Source organism: Myotis daubentonii, chromosome 2 (genome assembly GCF_963259705.1).
Source record: "Myotis daubentonii chromosome 2, mMyoDau2.1, whole genome shotgun sequence".
Classification (NCBI taxonomy): domain Eukaryota; kingdom Metazoa; phylum Chordata; class Mammalia; order Chiroptera; family Vespertilionidae; genus Myotis; species Myotis daubentonii.
This window is the reverse complement of record NC_081841.1, coordinates 74,836,542-74,859,073: the sequence shown is the minus strand read 5'-3', so window position 1 is coordinate 74,859,073 and position 22,532 is coordinate 74,836,542. Positions and strand designations below refer to the sequence as shown.

The 22,532-nt window shown below is 34.3% G+C and overlaps 1 protein-coding gene across 5 annotated transcripts in view; it reads left to right on the top strand.

The window, feature by feature from the left end:
• The window catches only part of NAP1L1 (nucleosome assembly protein 1 like 1), a 34,053-nt gene extending 14,474 nt beyond the window's left edge, over positions 1 to 19,579 (top strand). For 2 of the 5 annotated variants that reach the window (XM_059683666.1, XM_059683670.1), the window contains 13 exons: positions 1,379 to 1,481; positions 7,959 to 8,100; positions 8,544 to 8,624; positions 9,475 to 9,603; positions 10,666 to 10,737; positions 11,545 to 11,684; positions 12,130 to 12,275; positions 12,372 to 12,391; positions 13,045 to 13,167; positions 13,816 to 13,845; positions 14,355 to 14,402; positions 15,869 to 15,938; positions 16,605 to 19,579. In XM_059683666.1, the coding sequence (XP_059539649.1) occupies positions 1,379 to 1,481; positions 7,959 to 8,100; positions 8,544 to 8,624; positions 9,475 to 9,603; positions 10,666 to 10,737; positions 11,545 to 11,684; positions 12,130 to 12,275; positions 12,372 to 12,391; positions 13,045 to 13,167; positions 13,816 to 13,845; positions 14,355 to 14,402; positions 15,869 to 15,904 (1,070 nt within the window). In that variant the 3' untranslated portion in view covers positions 15,905 to 15,938; positions 16,605 to 19,579. Of the gene's footprint in view, positions 1 to 1,378; positions 1,482 to 7,958; positions 8,101 to 8,543; positions 8,625 to 9,474; positions 9,604 to 10,665; positions 10,738 to 11,544; positions 11,685 to 12,129; positions 12,276 to 12,371; positions 12,392 to 13,044; positions 13,168 to 13,815; positions 13,846 to 14,077; positions 14,174 to 14,354; positions 14,403 to 15,868; positions 15,939 to 16,604 lie in introns of those variants that run through there. The other 3 variants (XM_059683667.1, XM_059683669.1, XM_059683668.1) reach the window with 3 other exon arrangements.
• Positions 19,580 to 22,532: the final 2,953 nt, after the last annotated feature.

The following is a 22,532-nucleotide window of genomic DNA, read 5'->3' as shown; positions in this document are numbered from 1 at the left end:
TGGCACATGTCTTCTAGAGCAGTGGTCGCCAACCTTTCGGACCTCGCGGACCACTGGTTGGCGACTGCTGTTCTAGAAGGTAGTTCTCTCTTTGATCCTTATCCACCAGCCTGTACCTCAGTTTAGTAACAGTTGTGTGTGTGTGTTTGATGTTGCGGGAGGGAAGAAAGAAAGGAGGGCTAGAGGAAGATGGGGATGAAATGATGGTAAGGGAGGAAGGTGTGAGTATAGTGACCCCTCAGAAGTCACTGTGTGTGTACCCTCTACTGCTAGAGTGACATGGCATAGTTGGGTCAAACAGCTTAGCTACCCATGAGTTTTGTCTGAATTTAGAAATGTTAGAGATGGTGGGAGTTGTTTTTGGTGGTGCTTCTAAACAAATACCATTAGTTTAAATTTACTTGAAAATGTTTCGTATTTAATATGTAGACAATATATAGTGTGTGTGCATGCCCTTTTTAATCCAACCAAAAAAGAGACATTAAAATTAATGATGGTAGTGTGGAATTATACTTCTTTAGGTTTTGTCCTATAGATAGGAACCAAGAATATTAAGGTAACAGATGAATCAACTTTTCATTTTTAAGCCAGAATGAGGTTAATTGTTAAGACTAGTGAACTTAGTTTTAGTCATCAGCATTTTCTTAAAAGATAACAGACCATGTGTCCTTAGTGGCCAGTATTGATATTCCAAAGATATAGATTATCACAACTATACATCTAATCAAATTAGAACTAGCAGTCATTTGAAAACATAATTTGAAAAATTAAATGGAAATTTTGGGTAGTGTCTGTTGAAGAAGATAGCAAACTAATTTTTGCATATATCTAACTACATTTGGGTTAAGTATAATTTCGAGACATGCTGATAACCAAATTTTGTTTGGTTTTAGTTACAACCTTTGACTTAACTGTTAACTTTCTCTATTAAGACATATGCAGGCACGTTATACAAACAAACATCAAGTAAACTATTTAGGTTACTCATTGTACTTTTTCCCAGGCTCCAAACCGTTACTGTATTTGCAGTTTTCTGATAATGTGTTGTCTGCCTTCAAAGAATTATCAAGTCATAGATAGGCATCTGGATGAAGCTTTGAGCATCCCAAAATGCAAGATGGCTGAAACACAAGATAGTAATAAGAGAAGGAATACTGTTGATAGAAGTTGTGTAAATGGTCCTGAGACATGGCACATACTAAAGATCATTAGGAATCTGAACATTAGGTTTTCCTAGAGTGAATTTTCTTTAGCTTGCTGCTCATCTCTACTCATACCAGCTAGTCAGGAAACCTCATGATTGGATTGTCCTATTAAAATAGCATAATACGTTTTCATAAAATCCTTCTTTCGATGCCCCCTCCCCCTTTTTTTTAAGCGCGTCAGCTGACTGTTCAGATGATGCAAAATCCTCAGATTCTTGCAGCCCTCCAAGAAAGACTTGATGGTCTGGTAGAAACACCAACAGGATACATTGAAAGGTACAAGTTCTTTTTCATAGTTCTTATTTCTCTTTCTGTAATCAACATTGCAGGTGTATCTATTTTTAAGGCCATCGGGGACGTATGTACATAATAGTGGAAAGCTTATGTTTTTTAATATCTAGGTTTGCTAAGTACCACCAATTTAGAGTTGGCCTTTTTAAAGTTTAATTTCATCTCCACAGGAAGTATACTGATCTTAATCATTTCTGAGATTTGTTTAGAGGTTTTATTAGAAATGCACAGAATTAGAAGAAATAACAGATTTCTTATTTAATTTGTTGGCAATATAAATCATTAGTAATAGCCCAAATATTCTATTCTGCTTGCAATTTTTTATATGGCTTTATGATTTTAAGATCCATCCATATGTATCTGTAGTAGCTTCTAGGCTCTAAATGGTTCCCAGATCTCCTTGATGTTTGTCACCATGTTTTTTATTACATGCGTTTTCTTTGATGGATAACTAGATTGACTCCAAGCTCCATCAACACAAAGTCCATTGTAATGGTCATTGTACATTTCCTCCTAAGGAACGATGTAAGAATTTTTTTGTGATATGTACTTATCAGTGGGATTGCTAGTTCTGGGCTTTGCAAGCCTTAGGTACTTCCAGCTTGCTTTCTAGGATGACTGTATCCAATACAGTGAAGGTTGCTTTATCTTTGTGTCCTTTCCAACAGTTGGCATCATTCAGCTTTATAGTTTTTTTACTTTTCAATTGAAGAGGTACAGGCTTATTTTATTTAGATTTCCTGATTTCTGATGAGTTTTTCTCATAATTGTGAGGCTTTTAGGTTGCTCATTTGTATCCTTTTTCCTATTTGGGCTTACTATCTTTTCCTTGTTTTGCAGGGTTTCCTATGTATTCTAGATATTAATCCCTTATCAGTCTTTTTTACTTACTTTACACATAACACCCTCTAATGAACAAAAATTATTACTTTTTATGTTTATTCAGTTTTTACCTATGATTTGTTCTTTTGAAGTTAAGTCTTTTCTAGTTTCTTCTCTATTTCCTATTGACTAGTTTTACTGTTAGGTCTTCAATTCCTCTAGAGTACATCTTTGTATTTAATGTGAATAGGCATTCACTTTTTTTTTCTTTTTTAGTGTGCTAGCACATTTATTGCATATCACTTTTTTATAAACACATGTGTTTGTCTTTGAGCAGGATTCTGCTGTTTCATTGATCTTTTTTTTCCCTCTTGTTTTGTCATTGTCACACTTAATTACCATGCATGGCTTTATAGTATGTTTTAATATCTGGCAGGATGAGTTACTTTCTTCTGCCACCCCTCACCTCACACAAGCTCCCTACTCCCATTCCCATCATGGTTTGACCTATCTGTACACCTTTATTGTACATATATGATTGGTAGTAAGTTTATCAGGGTTCTTTCAAAAAAAAAAACACTGAATTAAAATTTTGTTTTGCTTTGTTAATCCTCACCTAAGGATATTTTTCCATTGATTTTTAGAGAGTGGAAGGAGGGGGAGAGGGAGAGATAGAGAAACATTGATATGAGAAGGACACATTGATTGGCTGCCTCCCACTTGCGCCCGACCATGGCCAGGGATCGGGCCTGCAACTGAGGTACATGCCCTTGACCAAAATAAACCTGAGACCCTTCAGTCTGCAGGCTGATGTTCTATCCACTGAGACAAACCAGCCAGGCCCAAATTAAAATTTTTGATAGCTATTGCATTGAATAAATAAGTATATTAGCATGGTAGGGAGTTATGTCATTTTTCATATTAAATTGTTTCATCCATATCCTTATATCTATTCAGATCAGACTCTGTGTCTTTATTACAGCTTTTCTATATAGTCTGTTCTTGGTCAATTCCTATATACCTTAGTTATGTTGCTGTTGTGAATAGTATCTTAATATTCTAATGTATTTTATGACTGGCTGTTCTTGATGTAGAGAAGGAGGGCTCTTGGTTTTTTTTAAGTTGATTTTATATTGGAAATCTTGGTACACTTACTATAGTAATTTATTCTATATTTTCTCCCATGGGTGAAAGATCTTACCTGCAAATACTGGCAGTTTTACCTGTAATCTTCCACGTTACACTATACCACATGTTTGTTTTTCTTTCTGTATAACACTGGCCAATATTATGGTGAGCATCAGTGTTAAAAATGGGCATCTTCGTCTTATTTCTAACCTTAACCAGGAATGAATATAAAATCTCCATTTATATTTTTGTCTATGATTTTTATGACCATTTTTTTCTATAAGTTTAGATGGTCTTTTGACATTTTACTTGAATCGTTAAGTACATATTAAATATATTTTTTGAAATACATAGTTTGAATATCAAACTAACCTGGCATTCCTGGAATAAGCTTAATCATGATGTATTGTTACATCATTGAGTTAGGTAGTTAATACTTTTATTCAGGATCCTTATTCATTAGTGAAATGAATATATGCATGTATGTATGTACAATAAAAAAACTTTCAAGGGTGGTAATTCTATCCCTTGGTTTTAGAGCCTAATGAAATGAACATGACTACTTTTATTTTTTTTTTCTGTTTCCTATAGTGACTTGTATAAGATAGAAATTAACTGTTTCTTGAACCGTTGGTAAAACTCTTAAAAAATTGACTTGGATCTTTGGGATTTGGAAAGTAGAGGCTCTGGGGAATTTTTTCTTATTTTTTTAATCTAATTGATCTCTTCAAGTTCTCATGCCAACTTCAGAGTTTATATTCTTCTAAAAAGTGGATGCATTTTACCAAGTTTAAAATTGATTAGTATATAATTCATGATATTTTTTAAAATCTGTGATTATTTTCCCTTTGTATTTTGCATCTTCAGTTTTGCTAGTTGCCTCACTCTTATTTGGTTTTTAGAACCAACTTTGGATTTTTTATTTCCGTATGTATATTTGTTAATTGCTGCTCTTTCTGTGGCTTTAATGTTATTATTTCCTTCTTATTTCTAATTTTCTAATTTCTGTTTACAGTTTTTTAATTGAATGCTTAGTTCATTTAATTTTTTAAAGAGATTAATTTCTCTCTTTGACCTTAATATTCTGTTTTTGTAAATGTTCTGTGAATGTTAAATATGAAGATCTATATGCTTAAATTAATAGCCCAAACTTACTCATTGTGTTGTTTGGGTTCTTCTTACTTCTCATTATTGTCTGCTTGATCTAACAATGTCTGAGAAGGATGTGTTAAAAATCTTAATTTTTCTGTTCTCACTGTAAATCCATCAGTTGTAGATTGCGTTGTAATTCTGTTTGTCTGAGATTAAAATAGCTTTCTTTTGGGTTTTATTTACCTGGCATGTCTTTTTCCATCCTTGTATCTTACTCTAATGTGAATATTTGCTTCTTTATTAGTAAATTCAACCCTTTACATTTCTTAAAAGTGGTAATATTTTTGGACTCAATTGCTACCATATTTTCCTTATTTTTAGATTTATTGTTTGGTTTGTCTTCTGTTTTTCATTGAATAGAACAAGTTGACTTCTGGTTTCAAAGTTAAGTGCATCCTTTTTTTTTGTTCTTATAGGAGAGTGGCTCATAACCCAATACCTAATTTTATTTATTCCTATTGATTTTTTTGAATTCACCAATATCTATATTGCTTATAAATAACTTCTCTAGTCCTCTATTTCTTTCCTTTAAGGCAACAGTAAAATTTCTCAAGGTATTTGACCACCCTTACCTTATAGCCTCTTGTGGATTTTTTTTAAACTTACAAATTATTTTTAAAGTTCTCAATTATCTTAAAGTTTCACTTTATTCTTGCATATATACAGTATTTTCTTTTGAAGCCTTATGTCAGTGTGATTTCTTTTGTAGGTTATTTGCTTTCTTTATTAAACTCTTAGAATTTTCTTTTGTCTTTGTTATTCCTAAATCTCAATAACATGTCTGGGGTTAGGGTAAAGATTTTCATATTGCTTTTTAACTTTGAGAAATTCTCTCTCTTTTTAGATATTCACCTCCCTTTGTTTTTTAACTATTGCTAAAGTTGTCATTCATATCTCAGAGCTTTTCTCTCTCTCCTATCTGGAGAGCTTTTCAACCTCAGACTTTCTTCAGTTGAACCTGTCTTGTTTATCCTATTTGTTGGTCATTTTAGTTACTGCATTTATCATAATAATCCTGTTTCAGATTTCTTGGTCTTGTCTCATACTGCTACTATCTTCCCTCTTCTCTAAGTATATATATTCTATTGAAAGTCTTAGTCTAATAATTCTGCTTCGGGTGATAAGTATTTCATTCATTCTGTACTCAAGTGTCTAGGTATTTTGGCCTTAGAGTTTGGGGATTATGATAAGTATTGAGGGAGGAATGAAGATCTGACTCTGGTTTGTGACAATCCTGTGGAGTTTAAGGAGAAGGGGAGGGGATGAGCCTAAGGAGAGTTTCAGTCACTTCAGATTTAAAGTTTGCTGACAATTCTGGGCAATATTTTGGCTGCTTTGGGAGGAGGCAGTCTCCTGGTTGTAATCCATTGTATCTGGATTGGAGGAGGTGGAGTCAGTGCTTGTGGGTTTTGAGTCAGTCCAGTTTTCATCAAATTCTTGTTATTCTAGAAACCCTGGCACTGGGCTCTGAAGGTTGAAGGGGACAGCAGTGAGTGTTGAAAGGCAAGCGCAGAACTTAAAGGCTACCCACTCTGGTCATCCTAGGATGTTTTTCCCAGGTGATAGGTCAACCCCATACCAGTTAAACACAGAATTCAATCTTGGAAATTGCTTGTGTATGTGTGCATGTATGGTATATGTACATGCACACGTGCACATTGGAGTGGGAGTAGGGGTCAGCAGCCCAATGACAGAACATTAAGCTTTTTGTTTGTAAGAAATAAAGTTGATAATGTTTTGGTATTTGCTTTTTTACTTGATTATCTTTTTTTAAAATATATTTTCATTGATTTCAGAGAGGGAAAGAGAGATAGAAACATCAGTGATAAGATAGCATCATTGATCAGTGGCCTCCTGCACTCCCCCAACTGGGGATCGAGCCTGCAACCCGGGCATGTGCCCTTGACTGGAATTGAATCCAGGACTCTTCAGTCCGAGGGCCGACGCTCTATCCACTGAGCCAAACCAGCCAGGGCTTTACTTAATTATCTTAACTAAAGTGATTAAGTAAGATATTACTTGATTTACAACAATTTGTGTATGACAGGAAATTCTAATCTGGATTCTAGATCTGTTGCACAGATTTACTGAAGTTAGGTAAATTTTGAATGTTAGCATATTTTGGGGAAGTAGAGGGGTTCATACATGTAAGCATTCTTTGAGGGGTTTATTCTTTGAGGGGCTCACAGACTAGGTATGTATAACGTTTTAAAAATCTATGTGCCATAGTAAATTGTATAATATATGAATTATGTCTCAATAAAGTTGTTAGTTAAAAAAAACACATCCTCTCGTCATAAAATATTATAGTCTTATTTAATATAATTTCAAATTCCAAATTAAATAGAGACTACAATAGAAAATAATGGTGTAGGGTACTGTCCTATTTCCCAGTATACATATGCTCCCTTCCTTTCCCCTAATACTAACTTATACAGGTGAGAAATTATTTTGTCTGTTGTTTGAAGAAAGTTCAGTTATCATTTAGTATTATCATTCCACTAGAGGCCCGTTGCACGAAGATTCGTGCAATAGACCTTCCTTCCCCTGGCTGCTGGCACCGGTTTTCCTCTGCCACGCGGGACCCAGGACTTTGGGTCTGGCCGCAGCGGAGAAGCCAAGCCTCAAGGCTAGGCTTCTCTGCTCCAGCCGCCATCTTTGTTGGGTTAATTTGCATTAATTTGCAATCAGTAATTTGCAGTCATCCTGATTGCATGGTGGGTGTAGTGGAGTGATGACCAATTTACATATTTCTCTTTTGTTAGTGTAGGTGGCTTTTTTTATATATATATAATCCTCACCTGAGGATATTTTTCCATTGATTATTTTAGAGGGGGGCGGGAAAGGCAGAGAGAAAAATCAATGTGACATAAACACATCGATTGGTTGCCTCCTGCATGAGCCCCAACCAGGGCCTGGACCAGGGAGGAGCCTGCAACTGAGGTACATGCCCTTGACCAGAATCAAACCTAGGACTCTTCAGTCTGTAGGCTGATGCTCTATCCACTGAGCCAAACTGACTAGGGCCATGACTTTTTAACTTTAGAAGATAAGACTGTATGTTACAGCTGAGATGCCAGTGCATAAGAACAAAGTTGAACTTGAGTACAATGAAAGGTTTGGGTTGAGAATATGATTTATATTTTCCTATCAGTTTAATGTATCCGGCTAAATATCTACTTTTGAACTTTTATAGTACAGAGGCCCATGTATTTATACCTCTTAAAGATTAATTATTTTGAGTTAGTATATCTTCACTTCAAGTAGGAAACCTATTATGCTTCAATTTCAGAATGATAAAAGAAGTGTAACTTGTGTCTTACTGGCATGCTATGTAATTGATGCTTTCTAATCTTTCAGCTTGCCTAAGGTAGTTAAAAGACGAGTGAATGCTCTCAAAAACCTTCAAGTTAAATGTGCACAGATAGAAGCCAAGTTCTATGAGGAAGTTCATGATCTTGAAAGAAAGTATGCTGTTCTCTATCAACCTTTATTTGATAAGGTAATGCTTTCTGTTACTTTTGTTTTAGATATGTTAAATTTGAGAAGGTAGTAAAGCTCCAGAAGCAAAACTTTTTTAAAGATTTCTTACTGATTTTTAGAGAGGAAGGAAGAGAGAGAGAAAGAGAAACATCAATGTAAGAGCAAAACATCAATTGGGCGCCTTCTTCACACCCTCTTGGGATCGAGCCCACAACTTGGGCATGTGCCCTGATGGGGAATCAGGACAATCAATGCCCAACCCACTGAGACATTGGCCAGGGCCAGAAATAAACTTTCTTTAGACCTCTCAGCAAAAATGGTTACTTGATGTATTTGGGAAAACTATCAATAATAGCAATTCAAAGTATGGTATGCATTAATTAAAACCTATGGGTTCCTAATGAGAAACAGATAGTTTTTAGCTTGGATATCATGTAAGCTTTTTTTCTTCAATCATTTTAGCGATTTGAGATCATTAATGCAATTTATGAACCTACGGAAGAAGAATGTGAATGGAAACCGGATGAGGAAGATGATATTTCGGTTGGTACCAACTTTAATTTGGGGTGTTTTATACTTTGGGAATGAAAGCATTTCCTTCAAACTTCATGATGACATACAAAGGATTGTTCCCTTTTTTTCAAGTGAGGAAATGGAGGCTTCTAGGTGACTTGCCCACAACTAATGGCAGAGCTGAGACACAAATCCAGTGCTCTGTTAAATGACCCTGTTTCTCCAGAATTGCTATTTTAATGTTGGTTGCTTAAGAGAATATAATCTATATTATAAAAACCCAGTGGCCCTAATGCCATATGACCAAAGACTGGTCACCAGGAGGCTGCGTGCATGCCGAGGCATGTGCGGGTGGGTGGGGCTGCCTGCGCAGCGAGGTGCCCGCGGTTGGGCAGAGATTTGACTCTGAGTCGCGTAGTGCTGCGGGACTCGGCGGGGTCTGGGGTCCCGGGTCTTGCGCGATTTCGCACGCTGGGTCACTAATATTTTTATAAGAAAACATCAAGGAATAAAGCATTGGACAAGGTTTATATTTCTTTTGCTTTTCCTGTTTAGTATGCTTAAAAGTAATTATTTTTCATGACTTTAAAAAATTATTTTCCTAAAACTTTTTTCTACACCGTATGGCCCTGTAAACTGTGACCTACTAAACTGTTCTCTTCGGGAGCAGTATGGTTGTAGCAATATTTATAAAAGTAAGGTTTGGTATGGGTAACAGCAGTATTTACACAATTGGACTAGAACTGTTTGGGCGGAAAGTTATAATTAGTGATTGAGGGTTTGTTGGTTTCTATATTTACATTTAATTTAAGGGGATGTGTAAGATTTTATCAAGAGGTTTAATTTAGGTTTTCAGTAATGTATGCTGTTATTTATCAAGGAGGAGCTGAAAGAAAAGGTCAAAATTGAAGATGAGAAAAAGGATGAAGAAAAACAAGACCCCAAGGGAATTCCTGAATTTTGGTTGACTGTTTTTAAGAATGTTGACTTGCTCAGTGATATGGTTCAGGTAATATTACTCATAAAAATATCAGGTTACCTCAGAGAGTGTAAACCTTTGAAATTTAAATGTTTGATGACTAGTCTCTCCCTAGTTGACATTTGTAAAATGGTTGCTTTCTTTTGAAACAGCTATTGTCTGTAGAGGGGAAATTGCAGCTTTTTTTTTTTAATGTAACCAAATAAATTATGATTCATTTTTTTAAAAATAGATAATGAAATAGTCCCTTTAATAATTGGTCATTATTGTCTGGTGCTTTCTCAGACAATAGCTTTGTGCCTTCTGTCTCAGATGCTTAGTGTGGAGGTAGGATGTGAGAGACTTAACCATTTCAATTGTCTTACCCAAAAGACCTTTTCAGTCTGAAACAGCTATTCCAGAGTACATTTGTATTTATAAGAATGCTGTAAAAATATTATTTTTATTGATTTTAGAGAGGAAGGGAGAGGGGGAAACAGATAGAAACATCAGTGATGAGACAGAATCATTCATCGGCTGCTTCCTGCATGCCACACACTATGGATAGAGCCTGCAATCCTGACCGGGAATTGAACTTTGACCTCTTGGTTCATAGGTTGATGCTGAACCACTGAGCCACACCAGCTGGGCTATCTTTAACTCTTTTACAGTTGTCACTTTTTCTGGGAAACATTGTCTTATAATCAGAAGCATTTCTTGAGCCACTGCCATCTGCACTGTAGTACTTGTTTCCTGATATTTTGATTGTTGAAAGTTAGTATCAAGAAAAACAAATGATCTCAAAACAATGACTCCTTAATAGAAATTCTACTTTAACCAAGTAGGAAAACATCAAGCAGAAAGTAGGAAAGGAACAAGAGTAGCTAAGAGCAGCAGTTAAATCAATCAGGAAACATTTGAAAGCAAACATGCCTATTTTAGACTTGGTTTTGTGCTCTTCAGCCCATTCAGTCTGGATAATGAAGTAGTCATTGCTACATAAAACTTAACTTGAAAATGTCAGTCATTTCAGTGTTCATTGTCCAGTAGGAGAACACTCATCCTAAAATGCCACATTACTTACTCCTTTTTTTTTTTTCTTTTAATTTGAAGGAACATGATGAACCTATTCTGAAGCACTTGAAAGATATTAAAGTGAAGTTCTCAGATGCTGGCCAGCCTATGGTAAAAACTTGGAAATACTTTCAATTTTTGTAACAGATGTTAACAGATAAATAAGTGGAACTTTCTAAAAAGAGGTGTGACATTTAAGGGTTAGAGATGGGGATGAGATATTAAAAGTGATACTTGGTATACTTAATTATTGGTAGGAAATAAATGTTTAGATGTTGATACTGTGATGCAACATTTCCTCCCTCTTAACTATTTTCAAAATACAGTTTATCATTGTTCCTGGATTTAAAATGTATTAAAAAAATAATACCAAGGAAACATGAATAAAAAAGTACTTATTTTGTATTAAAAGGCATGTGTCTGGGACTTACATAAGATAGAAGATACTAGAGGGGGGCCCCTAATTTCCCGTTATGAGAGCTCCACCAACAGCTTTTCCCCAAAACCATCAGTAGTATAATGTAAAGTATGGGCAAAGCTACTAAAGGTTATAGATTCTTATATTGGCATGTAATAAGGTTGGGCCTTTTCTCTGTCCAGCTTACATTCTAGTCAAAGATTTAAAATTTCTCTTTGTGGGATGGAGAGAGAAATGAGGACTTGGTCAGTTTATTCAGATGTGCCCAACCTATTTCATAAACATGTTACTAAATAGTATTGTATGCTGAACTAAGATTTGTGCATCATTTTGCTTTTAACATAAAGGAGATTTATCTGACTGTTTCCCAGAGTGGAAAAAACACTGTCACTTAGAATTTTATGTTTATAAAAACTAAAGATAAAGCTTTACTTATTAAAGAATTGAAATTGATTATGTAGGAATTTAATTCGTTTTTTAACTTTTTTTTTTTTTAAAAGAGTTTTGTTTTAGAATTTCACTTTGAACCCAATGAATATTTCACAAATGAAGTGTTGACAAAGACATACAGAATGAGGTCCGAACCAGATGATTCTGATCCCTTTTCTTTTGATGGACCAGAAATTATGGGTTGTACAGGGTGAGTTTAATTTTATTATATTAACAGAATGTTAAGTCTGTATTTGTAGTACTTATGATTTGTGATATTGGTATTTCCATGTCTGTGTGTTAGATACATACATAAATAGTTTATCTCCAAATATTTGAGTAAAATGTTATCTGAGAAATTAGCCATTTTCCTAGAATTCTTCTTGGAAAATGGCTAATATTATAGACATTTCTCCAAAGGAAGTGCACATTTAAATTTATTATATTGTGAGTTTATGGTGATTGTAAATATGTTTATTGAAAAAATGTGGTTAGAAATAAAATTTTTCTCTTTACACTGCTATAGAAAGCACTTGGATCAATTTTGCCCTCTAAAATTTGAAATTAAATATACTATTTATTTGGGAAAGTCTTAGCAGTTGAAAGTAATGTGTTAATTGTGATAGGAGATTTTTCTTTTTCTCTTTGTTTGGAAGGTGCCAGATAGATTGGAAAAAAGGGAAGAATGTCACTTTGAAAACCATTAAAAAGAAACAGAAACACAAGGGACGTGGGACAGTTCGTACTGTGACCAAAACAGTTTCTAATGACTCGTTCTTTAATTTTTTTGCCCCTCCTGAAGGTAAATAGTGTTTTAGTTTGCATATTGGTGGTGGTTTTATTATAAGCTTTGTTTAATTTTTTTTATTCATTTGAATTTCTCTTCTCAATTTTGCAGTTCCTGAGAGTGGAGATCTGGTAAGCTGAATTATTATTTAATTGTTGAATTGTTTACTGTGTATGAAATTAAAGGACTAGTTCTGAAAAGTGGGGAGTTGGGGTAGTTGCCACTAGGTTTGTAGTGCATGGGGAAGCTCTCGATGCATCTGAACAGTTCCATTCAAATGCTCATAGTGCTTTCACTGAAAAATGCTGAAATGCTCAAGAGTTTCTTTTCTTTTGAAACTTGGCAAATACTTTGAGGGATTCAAAGTTTTCAAGACTATAGTTTTCTTCCTTATTGAAACTAGAATGTATTTTTGATAGCCTGAGTGAGATTCTATTATTCCACTTGGTGTTTTCAGTAACTAATATTTTAAAAGGAAAACGGCAGTTATGTAATTAAGTTGCTTTATTTATATTTTACGTTTAAGCCATAAAAAAAATAAACAATAACTAGTTCACTAATTTTTACTCCCCCAAATTTCTGAGTATATACACAGTTCTGCTAACTTTCTTTTTTAAAAAAAACTGTAAATGACTGGTGGGTCATACCACATTTAAGTAAGTTTTCAAATGACAGAAAGTTAAAAGTGAAGTTGAGAGTTACTTCATGATTTAAACCCAAGAGTGTTGCATGTGCTGAATTAAATAACAAAGTTAAATTTTGTGCTTTTGTTTTTCTTAAATAGGATGATGACGCTGAAGCTATCCTTGCTGCAGACTTTGAAATTGGTCACTTTTTACGTGAGCGTATAATCCCAAGATCAGTGTTGTACTTTACTGGAGAAGCCATTGAAGATGATGATGATGATGTGAGTGGATCTGAATCCTGCAATAAAATCATTTAGTGAGTGTATGATAGTCAGAATTGGTGAGAGGTTTAATGAATAGATGTAATTTTTAGAAAGCACAGCAGAATAATGCTATTAGGATAATTCCTGATGTCCTGTAGATAAATTTTCTGAGTTGTTTTAAATAGATTCTCTTTGGGTTCATTTATTATAGTTTTTATTTTTTTGCTAATAGGAAGACTGCTCTGAATTAGTGAAACTTCACAATGTTTGGTTAGTAGTGTAGATCTATTATGCTCTTGTCTTTGACCAAATAAAACATGCCAAGAACTTATTTTAGTGCTTAAGATAACAATAGTAGGAAGCATAGAATTTTTATTCCAAGGAATATTAATTAAAGATTTAGGTAAAATTAGGTTGCCCTCAAAGGTTTGGGTGTCTTTTATTGCTAAATGGCAATAATTCAGATAGACATTTTGTGCCTTGTGTTCCACACCTAAGTATAAGAAAGTAATATTTACAATAATAGCTGTTACATCACATTTAATCATTCACTTTAGGAAAAATGTGTTTCCTTTTTTTAGATACTAGTGGATACAATGATGGATGTAAATAATGCTGTTCTCAAAAGTTTATTCATCAAACTTGACCCTTTTTTCCTTTTTTTAGTATGATGAAGAAGGTGAAGAAGCGGATGAGGTAATGTTTACCAAATGAGCAAATAATACTGTTTAAAACGTTGAGAAGCATATTGAATGACTTATGTATTCCTTTGCTATAATCATTATTCTGTGATAATGCATAAAAAACATTTTTGGAAAAATTATGATTTTAGAATCTACAGCCAAACAATGTATGTATAAGGTTTCAATAAATAAATTGTAAAACTCAGAACATTTTTTTTATTTCAAATAATTCTGTTCTGCTGCAGGGTTATCAGCTCTTTGAAGAAGTCAAAAGCTGCAGTAAACTTTTCCCACGTTGGCTGCAGTAAATCTTTTCAATAAAAGCTGTCTGGATGTCTCAAGTTGTGTTGGGAAATTTTTCATAATAGAAGCTTTCATATTAAATTGCATTGTCACCAAACTCTGTAATCATGAAATTCTATTGACCTATAGAGTATCTTGTTTTAAATTCTTCCTACATTATGAGCCATTTCTTGCCTACTATGTACCTACTTCATGGATGCATTTTGAACTTTAATATAGGAAGGGGAAGAAGAAGATGAGGAAAATGATCCAGACTATGACTCAAAGGTGAGTATAATTAGTGCTGTTTTCTATTAAATTTAAGGCAGGTTAAATAAAAGTTAATATCTCAATATAAAGTTTAATTTTATCCATTAAAGTCTAGGCCATTAAAATATATATATATATATATAAAATATAAAATCCTCACTGGCATTTCAACAATACACATAATTTCAATGCATCTCTCCTAAGAAACTTATTTTAGATTCTGACCTTATATTTTTAAATTCCAGGCTAAGTAAGCCCTAGAATTCTTTTTATTTTCACTTGTATTGATTTCAGAAAGGAAGGGAGAGGGAGAGAGAGAGAAACATCAATGATGAGAGAGTCATTGATGGCTGCTTCCAGAACCACCTACTGGGGATTGAGCTCCCAACCTAGGCATTTGCCCTGACCTGAAATCCAACTGTGACTTCCTGGTATATAGGTCAATGCTCTACCAGTGAGCCACACTGGCTGGGCTCGGATTCTATTTTAATGGCATGCTATCATGTACATTTTTTGTTTTTTTTAGAAACATTGTAAATCACAGCTTGTGGTTTTAGGCCAGGGGTGGGCAAACTTTTTGAGAGGGCCACAATGGGTTCTTAAACTGGACCGGAGGGCCGGAACAAAAGCATGGATGGAGTGTTTGTGTGAACTAATATAAATTCAAAGTAAACATCTTTACATAAAAGGGTACGATCTTTTTTTTTTTTTTTTTTTTTTTTTTTTAGTTTTATTCATTTCAAACGCCAGCCTGCGGGCCGTAGTTTGCCCACGGCTGTTTTAGGCTGTTTCCCCTCCAAAAGAAAGCTTATAAACAAAGGTCAACTTTTAAACCATCTGAATGTAGGAGTGCTTGAGAATTAGGGGAGCAGTACTGCTTGTTAGATTCTACCAACCACCTCCCTTCTCCATCTGAGTCCCAGAAATTTGTCATATCAGGGTTAGTAAAGGCCTTTATTTTCTTAAAAAATACATGGTACATTTTATCAGGATTCATTTGAAACTGGTTTCTCTTTAATTCACTCATTTGCTAAATGCTACAAAATATCCAGAAGATACTTTAACGTACTGGGCAGGTAAGAGAAGATAGTTAAAACTCAAATTAAATATTCCAACACATATGACTTACTCCTAATACCAAATTATGAATGGAATTAGTATTTTTTTGAGTAACTAATCTATAAAACGGCAAAAATAATGGCTATTACAACTAACAAATTGCTTGGTTATTTAATTTTTCAAGATTATGGCTCTGTCTCATTTTACGGAGTTCATTCAGTAGTATAAAACTTGGATTTTATTTTAGCATTTTCATGATCTGCTAATGTTTGAATAATAATTTGCTATCATTGCTAATACCCCTTTTTTGATTTGCCAAATTTTTGACAGCGGTGAGATAATGTGATAAGGTCATTAATTACTAATGAAATATTAACTGAAGCTGGTAGAAAAAAATAGATTGACTTGTTGTTTTCCTTTAACAGAAGGATCAAAACCCAGCAGAGTGCAAGCAGCAGTGAAGCAGGATGTATGGCCTTGAGGATAACCTGCACTGTAATAGCCTAAATACAACTATTATTTACAGACTTATGTTTTTGTATTTTCTTGGTAGACTCAATAATTTTTTTAAAGGGAAGGAATTGATATTTTAAAGACAGTTTTGTTCTACCTAGCATTTTAAATTTAGTTTTTTTCTGCCAGATATCTTGAATGCAGAAATTCTCTCACACATTTTCATTCATTGCTACATAGTTTGGTTCTTCTGGGGTATTTTTATCATGTAACTGTTAGATACAGCTATGAAAATAAACAAACTGTTAAATGAAACAGATTTTTTTGTTTTCCTAATTTTTTTCCTGAAGAACCAAAGTATTTTTTCAGCTGGTAGTTAAGTGGATTTAAGTTTTGTCTTTCATTACTTTGTTATAGAGATGCAGTGCCTATACTGAAACAATTCATTTTAAAAACAAACTGGTCAAGACAATCTATGGTTAAGAATTTCCAGTAAGACCACATCTATTAACTTTGATTGTTTAATAGATTTTTAATATTTTAGGTGACATAGTTAACTATAAAGAACCCTAACTCAATTGTATGGTTATTGGTTAGTTACCATAGGGAGACAAATGAAATCTAGTATTTTCAGACATTAAGCTTTATTATTTTAACTGTACTTTTAAATTTAACCTCCATTAACTAAACATCTCTTCTTTGTGGTAGGGTCTACCTTCTGCTTCCCTGGAAAGGATGAATTTTCATCATTTGACAAGTTCATTTCAAGTTTTTTGTTGTTTCTTTGTTTGTTTGCTTGTTTGTAGCCTAAAATAAAAATGTCAAATATAATTTTAGTTCTCACAAGATAATGTCTTACAATTTTGTACTAATTCAGGCAGAAGTGAAGCCTTAGCTTGCATTAAGTATTGTGCCCAGTTTACTATTATATTGAAGAAAAGGGTGCCAACTCTGGACGAGGTGTACTACATTTAATAAGAAAGTATAAAAAAAAGACAAATGGTGTAATTTTTTTAAAAGAGTAAGTTAAGTTTTATTTCCTTTGGTTAGAATGAGAGAAGGCCTCAAGCCTCTGATGAATTCCAATTCTTACTGTTTAAAGTATGAGTATGTTGTTTACCCATGCTTCTGTTTACTATGTATTAAAATGGGTAGTGCTGTTTACTTAACTACCTCACATGTGTTAGACATATTAACTTAAATTATATATGAAATAATTCTCAACCTATTGAAAGCTTAAAAATTTGGGACTTTTTGCACCACAAGTATGATATTCAGCCTTTTAGTCTACCACAGTTTGCTAAATAAACCAGAAAACAAAAGTCAAGTACTTTACTCTGGATCTGGTCAGGCAGTGCTCTTTTAGTGGCTCCTTATTTAATAAAAGTGGATGGATAACCAACTATTTCAAAGGTCCAAGGATCGTTTTTAGGTATTTTTGTTATGACCATAGAGATCATGGTTCTAAAATAGAAGTAAGACCGTTTTTAAGGGGGTTGGGGGAATCCCATTAAATTTGATACTGTAGAGCCACATTTAAAATACCTCAGGCTAATTACTGTTGATTTTTTCTGGTGAACTTAAAGTTTTGGCAGTGAGGGTGGACTAATTGAATTGTAATTGGAAAACAGCTTAGAGTTTCTGCTTGTAATAAAATAACATTAGGTTCATTTTTAGAAATGATAGAGCTTCCATTTTGAAAATTTAGTATTATGGTCTTAGAATGTGAATGAATACATTTTGTTATTTGTATAGTACTATCTTTTTCACTCCTGAGATTTTAATTAACTGCTGGAAATCCTCAACCAATTGCAATAGTTTATGTGGGGGGGTGGGGGGGAATGCCATGAAAACACCTGATGTTTTTCCTCTTCATTTTCAAAATGATTTTGGTTGCTTTGATTAGACCTTCTGTGCTCATGTTTTTTTGTACCCATAGCTCATTTGAACACATCTGAACTTTAAAAATGTTAACCTAAAGATAGGTTCTCATTTTTATATGAACTTTAAGTAGCAAAACCACTATATTTTTTTTTTTCATTAGGAAATAGCTATTGCCAAAGTAAGGGAGAAGATACTATTTCATCTTGTTATATAAGGGCAATGTGATTTGCAGAGGAATTGCTCTCTATTAATAAAGTTGGGGTTTCAAGGGATATCAGTGTTCATCTCTGCCATCTTTCCAGTTCCAAAAGATTCTATTCCATTCAAGAAATTTGAGATATGTAATTGGAAGACCTTAATAAAATTTGCATTTAATTTTATAAAATGTACTGGTGATGTTTTGGGTGGTTTTTAAATAAAAATACTACCTTTTTATAAGAACAGAGTAGAGATGTTTAGAGTTGGCTATTCTGTGCTTAGACCATGATGGTCTGTAAATTTGATTACTTTTAAATTATGAGCAACCTCCCAAGCCCTGCTGAGTGGAGTTTCTATTGAAAGACTAAAAGGGACTTGCACAGTTCTACAGATTTACTGCGTTAACTGTAGACATTTTTGAGATGACTTCAAGCTTTTTTTTAGTTATTAGTTTTCTCTAGCCCAGGCATTGGCTGCCAAGTTCTCATTCCCCCCGCCGCAGCTCCCCCCCTCCCCCAATATAGTAAATGGTAAAATCCAATCTGATCACCTGAAAAGTAATACTTTGAAAACATTTGACATTTTACAGTCAAATTGGTAAGCAGAGAACAACAATTCCATTAAACAATTACTAGTAGTTTTTAGTTTAACATGGATGTCTGAAAGTTAAATGTATGGAATTTCTCAGAATTCTTTTATCTAATTCATTGAAGCAGTATGGTGACAAAAATATCTTAATTGTGTGGAATTGGCTTAGAGTAGTACTTAAGGAAAACGGGCTTCTATTTCCTTTTTTAGCTCATTTAATAAATACACCTGAAAAGGAGACATTAGCTTTGATAGAAATACTTTCATTATTTTTTAATAGGTTAGTGAGATTGATTTGGTATATACGTCCTCTAAGATAATTGAATTAATATGTTACTACTGCTTTTCAGACTGAATTTGTGGGTTTATCCGAGTTGTAGACAATTCCCATTATTAAAAATGTAAAACTTTTGAATTGTGAAAGCATCAGGCCATGCAGAAATATTAAGCTAATGTTAAAATATTATTTAAATATTTGATTTCAGGGCATGGTTTAGCATTTGAGTCCATTTTTATGGGATGATCTTATAAAAATTGTAGCATTTATATTTTTAACTGTTTAAACCAGATGTTATTTTAAATGTACACAATAAACGATTGGCTTAGAGGAAGCATACATTCTTTATAGGAGCCTTTGAAAAGAAAAAGCATGAGAATTTAGTATAGGCGTTTTTGTTGGTTTTTTTTTAATCTTCACTGTATATTGGTAATTGTAAACCGTTTTGTTTTGAAAATATTCATAATTTAGGTAATTTGCTACTTAAAACACTCTAATAGCTGAAAATTAAGTGGTGAAATTAACAGATTAGTTTTTAGCTGTGTAGTGATGATTTTTTTGTATGCTGGTTTAAAAATCCAGTTATTAAACAGTAAATTGGATAAAATTTAACCAAGTTCTTGGACCGATTAAGAACTTCAGAGAAATGGAAACATCTTTGTTGGAGTGTGAAATTATTGAAGAATAAGTGTTTATCCATGAGAAATTTTTATTGTATTTAGTTGATTACATTTTCTTTCTTTTTTTAAAAAAAATATATTTTATTGATTTTTTACAGAGAGGAAATGAGAGAGATAGAGAGTTAGAAACATCGATGAGAGAGAAACATCAATCAGCTGCCTCCTGCACACCCCCCACTGGGGATGTGCCGGCAACCAAGGTACATGCCCTTGACCGGAATCGAACCTGGGACCTTTCAGTCCATAGGCTGACGCTCTATCCACCGAGCCAAACCAGCTAGGGCTAGTTGATTACATTTTCAAAGAATACAGCATTCTTTGTATCTTGTGTTTAAGTATAAAATGAGAAACAGAGCCTAACAATTTAGAAATAATAAATTGTCAGCAGGAAATAAGTCCTTAATGCAGTTGTTTAATTTTGAAACTTGGGGTAAAATGTTGCTTAAAAATCAAAGCAGTGCTTTTAGATCTTCATGTATTTTAAACTTAAAAGCAAGAACTGGGGACAAGTGATGAAAAATAAAAGGACCAGAAGTTGGCAGATCACAGCAAGAGTTAATGATAGTAATACTCATAATTTTTCATAATGAAATTAGGCAGTTGTAGCTCAGCTTTTCATGGAGTGGTAAAATAGTTACTTTTGTGGGGTTTTTTGGTTAATCCTCACCTGAGGATGTTTTTCCATTGATTTTTAGAGATCGGGGAAGGGAGGAGGGGAAGACAGAGCTAGAAACATCTATTGGTTGCCTCCCACATGAGGCCCCTCTGGGGTTATACAAATTGAACTGGCTAGGGTGAAAATTGTTACTTTTTAAAGTGTTTAAAACACTGGAAACTACCTTAGTATTTCAAAAGTGAAATCTTCCAAGAATTTTTAAACTGAGATAAGGACATTTATACTAGCGGCCTCAAGGCTAATTAGAGGCTTTTCTGTCAAAAGCAGAGCAAATTTCCTTTTATCTGCAATGAAGTAAAATACCAGGATTTTGGCAGAAGGGGGTGCTTATCAATGTTTCTTTTTTTCTAACAGTTGAAAGAATTTATATGTTCCTTACTCATCACCATTTATTGATTTTGCGACATAAATTTATATTGTGTATGCATTTTTTTTTAAAACTTTGACAAAGTTGCAGACATGCCCTTTCACCCTCTAAATGCAGCGGTTGCTCATTACTGGAGACATTCTTAGAGAATCACAGAACAATTAAAAATCAGGAGAACTTACTATGCAATCACAGTTCATTTGGATGCTTAAATCATCCCAGATTTGACCAGTAGTATTTCCAGGCTGGTTCCTCTGCACGTTTGGTATGTTTTGCATCAATTGAACACTTAATATACTTCAGTTCAAAAATGACTGGGGGCTTCTCTTTGACTTTTTCTGTCCCAGCCCTGAAATTGGGTATATCTCTAAGGATTTCTGGAACCTTTTAAGGGGAATGGTATTTAGAATCCAAGTCTGGGTGCTGGGTGTGCTTATTTCTGGGATGTCCTTGTTTCAATAGACTTAGAAAACATCAGAGACTAAGACACTGGATACTTCAAAGTTAGTGGAACACAATGGGATTCCTAACCTTGCCCAAGTCCATATTTATATCTACCTTCATGAGTAAAAAAATAACATCTAATTTTAAGACTAACCCTGTAGGCCCTAAACAAATGATTGACATATTTATCGGACATTGCAATAAAATAGTTCTTACATTGCAAAGTAGAATGGTTAAACAGCCTTTAGAGTCCATTTATGTTTATTCAGGCTGGTTTTTTAAATATATATTTTTATTGATTTCAGAGAGGAAAAGAGATAAAAACATCAATGATAAGAGAATCATTGGCTGCCTCCTGCACGCCCCCTACTGGGGATCGAGCCTGCAACTTGGCATGTGCCCTTGACCGTAATTGAACCTGGGACCATTCAGTCTGCAGGCCAAAGCTCTATCCACTGAGCCAAACCAGCTAGGGCCAGGCTCTGTTTTAATAAATTGTGAAAGATTTGTTGGCACTGAGGACATAATAGTACTTGCAGAATACTTAGAACATGCATAATGAGTTTTTAATACGGTGTGCATTCTAACAAAATCTTAAGATCAATCTTTAAATTGATGTTAGCCTTTAATTTCAGAAGTAGTTGGAGGAGGCCTGTTTTTTTTTGTTCTAAAGGTAAAATCACTCCTGGCTAAGAGGTGCCCTATTTGATGTACAGATTTAGACTGCATAATAAACATTTTGAAGGTTTTCATGTAGAGTTTGAAGAAAATTTGCCACACTTAAAGTCAGTTTAAGAATCTGATTTTTTAAAAATGCATGCTGCCCTATTCAGTTTGGCTTAGTGGATAGAGGCCTGCTCACTGAAGGGTCCCAGGTTTGATTCTGATTAAGGGCACATGCCTGGGTTGCAGACTTGATCCCAATAGGGGGCATGCAGGAAGAGGCAACCAATCAATGATTCTCATTGATATTTCTATTGCCCTCTCCTTTCTGAAATAAAAAGTGTTTTCGTGTGCTGATTTATTTTGTCTTTGGCTGAGTCCTGAAGTGATTTAGGGTAAAACTAAGAAGTCATAATTTGTCACCCTGTCCTGTATATCCCTAACATCTACCTGGATCCCTGGATATGGGCTATGAGAAGTGTCTGTTGAGATCTGATGTGATTTTCAGCTTGGATCAAGCTAGTCAATACATAAGTGTTCCAAAACAGTACAGGCTGGATTTCTTTGCTGTTCAGTTGCCTTGGTGAGTAGACCTAGAACCTTTAGAACAGTGGTTCTCAACCTGTGGGTCGCGACCCCTTTGGGGGACAAACGACCCTTTCACAGAGGTTGCCTAAGACCATCGGAAAACATAATTACATTGTTTCTGTGACTAATCACTATGCTTTAATTATGTTCAATTTGTAACAATGAAAATACATCCTGCACATCAGATATTTACATTACAATTCATAACAGTAGCAAAATTACAGTTAAGAAGTAGCAACGAAAATAATTTTATGGTTGGGGGGGTCACCAC